This window comes from Tupaia chinensis, unplaced genomic scaffold (genome assembly GCF_000334495.1).
Source record: "Tupaia chinensis unplaced genomic scaffold, TupChi_1.0 Scaffold000067_1, whole genome shotgun sequence".
Lineage (NCBI taxonomy): Eukaryota > Metazoa > Chordata > Mammalia > Scandentia > Tupaiidae > Tupaia > Tupaia belangeri.
In genome coordinates, this window is record NW_006159526.1 from 3,874,128 (window position 1) to 3,879,514 (window position 5,387).

General features: G+C 55.9%; 1 protein-coding gene across 1 annotated transcript; it reads right to left on the reverse strand.

Annotated features, from left to right (window-relative positions):
* Window positions 1-712: 712 nt before the first annotated feature.
* NANOS2 (nanos C2HC-type zinc finger 2) lies at window positions 713-1,129 on the reverse strand. Its single transcript, XM_006142095.1, has one exon. The coding sequence runs from the start codon at window positions 1,127-1,129 to the stop codon at window positions 713-715; it is 417 nt and encodes a 138-aa protein (XP_006142157.1).
* Between the last annotated feature and the right edge of the window lie 4,258 nt (window positions 1,130-5,387).

The window sequence follows — 5,387 nt, forward strand, 5'->3', positions numbered from 1 at the left end:
AAGAGGATCCATCAGCGACAGGGTTGGGATCAGGAACGGAGTGAAATGGGGTGGTCCATGGGAAGAACAACCAGGGCACTCGCAGGGCGTCACCTCACCCCGAGGCTGTCCAGCCCCAGCTAACCGCGCACAGACCCAGGACCCCTCCGGTGTGTCCCTCTCCCCTCGCCCATCCTGATGGCTGGAACGCTGAGGGCAGGGAAGGAACGAACCAGTGCGGTCCATGGTGAGACCAACTGTGGGCCTGCAGGTGGCGAAGATGGTGGAGACGCTGGTCTCTGGTCAGTTCCCTTTCCAGTGCCCGGTGAGAGGCTGAGCCAGCCTTGTTGACGGTCTCTGGAGCGCAGTGAGGCCCTTAGGTCTGAGGATCCAAGAATTCCACCAGGGATGGAGCTCGGGCTTGAGAAATCGAAGGGGCATGGCGAGTGCCACCAGGGGGCCCCAGAAGGACCGACATCCAATCCAGGAACGTGGGTGGGGGTCCCAGAAGGACAGACATCCAGGAACTGGCCCACCAGTCACAGTTCCGCAGCACCAGGGGTCGTGGGGCAGGCTGGCTGTCTGGTCTCACTGGAAGTCTCCGTTCCATCAGGATCCAGAGGGACGAAGTTCCAGGGGTCAGATATTTCGAAGGGCTGGGCCAGTCCAGGGGAGGGTCTAGAACTGGGGAGCAACTGAACCGGGAGAGAGGGCGGCGAGTGGGCTGTCACCCTCAGCGCTTGACCTTGCGGCCGGCCGAGTTGCGCCCACTGCGGCGGTAGAGGGACTGCTGGCCACCGTTGAGTGGGCAATACTTGAGTGTGTGGGCCTGGCCCCCGGTGGCCCCACAAAGGGGACACACGTAGTGCCTCAGGATGGGGCACACCACCACGCCCTCCGGGGTCTTCAGCTGGTGTGAGGCGTAGACATGGCGAGACTCCCCGTTGTGTTTGCAGAAGTTGCACAGGGCGGCTGGGCCCCCGCTGGCTCCCGGGCCTCCCAGCTCCTGAAAGGGCACCGCCTGGGGCACAGGTCTCGGCTCTGAGATCTCTTGGGCCTCTAGCCTTTGCCTCCGGCTCTGGATCAGTGCCAAGACCACCTGGCTCAGGTTGAAGTAGTCCTTCCACATGTCGAAGGGCGGCAGCTGCATGGCACCCAGCTGTGTGTGTGTGTGGTGGGGGAATGCTGGAGAGGGGCGGAGCCCAGTCTTGGGCCTCTAGCCTTTGCCTCCGGCTCTGGATCAGTGCCAAGACCACCTGGCTCAGGTTGAAGTAGTCCTTCCACATGTCGAAGGGCGGCAGCTGCATGGCACCCAGCTGTGTGTGTGTGTGTGGGGGGGTGCGGGAGAGGGGTGGAGCCCAGGGGCCAGCGGGCAAGAGCAGCAGGCGTTTTCTGGAGCAGAAAGAGCTGCACCCCCTTTTATACTTCTTAGAGACCCCTTCTAAACAAAGGTGGAGCTTAGGATTTAAAGGGCCCACTCCCTGCCCACCACCCCCACCTGACTCTAGCTCCCCATGGAGACCTGGAGGAAAGTCATGCCTCTGGTTTCTGGTCCCTGCTCTGCCTCTAAGGTGCTCTGTGTCCTCTAGGAAGACTCGTCTGCTCCCTGGGTCTCAGAGTCCCCGTCCGTTCAATGAAGGCCTATGTCTACAAATATCCCCCAACCTCTAGTGCCCTTTTCCTAAGTTGGAGGGGCTGCTCCCCCTGTTCATTCCAGGGCCATTGCTGGTGGTGGTCACAGCCACTTACAGCCACACACGTGCACCGTTACCGCACAGGACAATTGAACGCCTCCGGCACCAAGAGAGGCACAGGTACGACCCCCTCTCTCGGAGTAGCTGCGGCTCAGAGAAGGAGACTCACGGGCCCACAGCCCACAGCCCACAGCACGCTGTGGGAGCTGAATCGGTGGGGCTCCAAAGCAAATGCTCTCTCTCCTTCTTTTTGATCGAAACCTTCTCTTTCGGGGCCATCAGTTAGCGTGATGGCTATGTTGCTGAACTCCCATGTAGTCGACCGCGGTTCGACTCCCGGACCCAGTGACTTAAACTCATGCTGGGCGCGTGTGCATGCGTGCCCAAGAACCCAAGAGGAGAATGGAGGAGAAGAGATTGTAGCGTGGCCATCCCCCCTGGGGGTGATTTCTCGCTTTGTGTCTCTCTGCCTCTCTCTGTCTGGCGAGCGCATGCGCCCTGTAGCAAAAATCTCTCCAAAAAACTCCCCAAAAAACCTTCTCTTTGATCATTTATTCAATGGCCACTTATTGGGCACATCCTACAGTGCTCAGTGTTTTCTCGACATCATCTCTTTGGCTCTCGTAACCACACAGGAGGTGGATACTATCATTTCTACCTTAGAGGAAGATAGGAGGCTCAGAGAGATTAGGAATGTCCCCAAGGTCGCACCCCAGGGAAATGGAAAGTTGGGTCTCTTTACCTCTCTGGGAACTAAGAATTGGTGCTAGAGTGGTGGAGGGCCTTGGCGTGAGACAGTCGTACTTGGCATGCCTTCCCTCGTCCCTTTCCGTTGTCCCAAATCCTTCCTGGCCTTTGGGACCAAGCACAGGCCTCCCCTCCGGCCCACCTCAGCTCCAGGACTCTTCCTCCACCTTCCCCCGGGGGTGCCTCAGCAATGACCGAACCGACACCTGGTGTCTGCTTCTGAACGAGCCCCGCTGAGAACACCCTGGACTGCAAAGACCTGACCCCCTAGAGACGGGCTGGGATCGGGAATGTGAAACTAGCTGAGACCACACAGAAGAATCTTCCAGCCAGAGGACCCGGAGCTATGGAGACCCTGCAGTTTGGAAACAGCAGTGAGGCTGGAGTGCCTAGAACAGAACGCGAGTCCCAAGGCAGGACCCGTACGGTCTGCAGGGGCTGGAGACCATTAAATTACGGGCATCCCTCAGGGACGCTTTGGAATCGGTGGGGGCATTTTGAATTTGTCACAGGGGTTGGGGTGTGACTGAATTTACTGGACAAGGACCAGGGATTCCAGTTAGCTCAACTGTCCAGACAGCCAAGGTCTGTCCTGAGCTCCACTTACCTTTCCAATGTCCCACTGGATCCCCTCATAGGGAGAAAACTCCACTTATGGGTACGCAAATTCAGGACCTCCTGATGTTTTATATGTAGACATTCCATGCTTTAAAAAAAAAAGTTGCTATCGGGTATGTGTGCTTACCGGAGAGAGAGAGACAGAAAGAGAAAGTGAGAAATCATCTCCCAGGGAGGATGATCACACCGCAATCCCTTCTCCTCCATTCTCTCAGGATTTTGGACACACGTGCACACACACCCAGTATGTTATTCAAGCTGCTGGGCCCAGGACTTGATCTTAATCATTAGGCACGTGGGATCCAGTGCCTTAACCTCCATGCCACTGGCTTGTCCCAACACTTAAACACTATTATTATTTTTTTATAGAGATAATTTTGTTACAGGGCACATATGCTTGCCGGAGCAGAAGAAAGACAGAGAGACAGAAAGCAAGAAGTCACCCCCGGGGGGGGGGGGGGCGGGGGGGAGGATGGCCATGCCACAATCCCTTCACCTCCATTCTTCTCTTGGGAGTTGGACACACATACACACACAGGCGTAAGTTTTAAGCCACTGTGTCTGGGACTCGAACTACAGTTTACTATGAGAGAGTCCAGTGACATAACCATTATGCCATCTGCTGCTCTGGACCTGGGGTCTTGGGGATGTTAAGAACCAGTGATGGAGCCAGAGGTGGCATAGATGCACGTGGCCAGCTGTGTGACTCGAGTCCTGGACCTGGTGGTGTGAAAATCCTGCCAGGCGTGTGTGCATGTATGCCCAAAATTGTGAAGCGTTTGGGAGAAGGGGGACTGCAGCGTGGCCATTCCCCCCTTGGAGGGTGATTTCTCACTTTCTCTCTTTTGCTCTCTGTCTTTCTCTAGCAAGCACACATGCCCTGTGGCAAAAATCTGAGGGGAAAAAAACAGGGCAAAACAAACCAGTGATGTAGGCCCAGGTCGGCCATTGCTCTCCACCCTGAGGGACATGGGAGACACCGAGGGCTTAAGCAGGAGGAGCACAGAAATGCGTTCAGGAAGATCCCCGGGTTGCTGCCGATGGACTCGGGTAAGTGGGTCTGTCCTGGAGCTCGTCGTGCCCCGGTTTGGTAGGAAGCAACGTCTGAATTCAATCTGCTAAGGTTTCTCTGAGGGCAGGAACGCTGTCCTGCTTCCAAGGGCTCCTGTGCTGACTGGGAGAATGCGCGTTTCCGGGCCAGGCTGGTGGCTGTGAGAGGACAGAGGGAGCAATGGCGCCTGGACCTTTCTCTAGAAGCAATGGTTTGGATGATGGCTCGTTTGGTGTCTGTCTTCCTGGTAATCTGTGACCCCAGGAAGGGTCAGGATTGTCTTGGTCACCGATGTGTCCCCAGAATGGCCCAGCAGAGTGGGGAATGCTAGCAGGATGGATGGGTGGCTGGAGGTAACCTGACTGTCTCGTCTGTGTTAAATTCCTTGCTCTCGGTGCCACTGACCAATAAGAGATCCTTCAAGGGATGGTTCCTAAGTCTTGAGTGCTTATGATGTAGTTCACTGCTCAACTCTAACTCTCCTCCTCCAGGAAGCCCTCCCTGACCCACCTCCCCAGGTTGGGTCAGCTGACTTCTCTGGGTGATCCCAGCCCTGTCCACTTTGAGTCATCCCCGACTAGAGACAGGTCTGTCTCTTCCTTTAGATGGCAAGAAGGATGTGAACCCAGAACCCTCCCATGTGCGTCCAGACCTGCAGAGTGCTGTTGCTGCTGCACTACTGGGGCCAGCCCTAAACAGTATTAGTGCTGAGTTACAGAGGGGGTGGCAGATGCTCAGAGACATGAGACCTGTCCAAGGTCACACAGCCAGCAGGCTGGAAAGGCAGGCGGGATTCCAGCCTGGGTCTGCCCGAGCCCAGTCTTCCCCCCTTCCCACTTCCGTGTGCTGCCTCCACCAGGACTTTCCGGCCGAATGAACGAGTCTCCGTGCTACAGAAGGCCTTCCGGGTCATCCGGCTGAACGCACCCAACCTTCTTATTTTATAGCTGTGAAAACTGAGGTTTTGAGATGGAAGGGATTCAGGTTTTAGTCTCTCTCTTTTTTTTAAGAATTCTTTTTATTTTACTTTATTTATTTATTTTAATTTGACCAGAGCGGGACAGAGTGAAAGAGAGAGAGAGAGAGGGAAAGTGAGAAAGCAAGCAGCCAGGTCCAGGACTCGAACCGTAGCCAGTCATGTGGGAGTCCAGGGCCTTAAGCACCATGCCGCCTGCCAGCTCCAGGTTTTAGTCTCTTAAAGCCACGGTTCCGAGCCCAAGGTCCCAGGATTCACGCACACTCCGACCACTTTCTAGAAACCTGATCAAGCACACCACGGCTTTCTGCCGGTTATGCCT

What these genes read in the sequence shown, in the direction of transcription:
- NANOS2 (XM_006142095.1), bottom strand. Translation starts at nt 1,129, where the DNA reads ATGCAGCTGCCGCCCTTCGACATGTGGAAGGACTACTTCAACCTGAGC.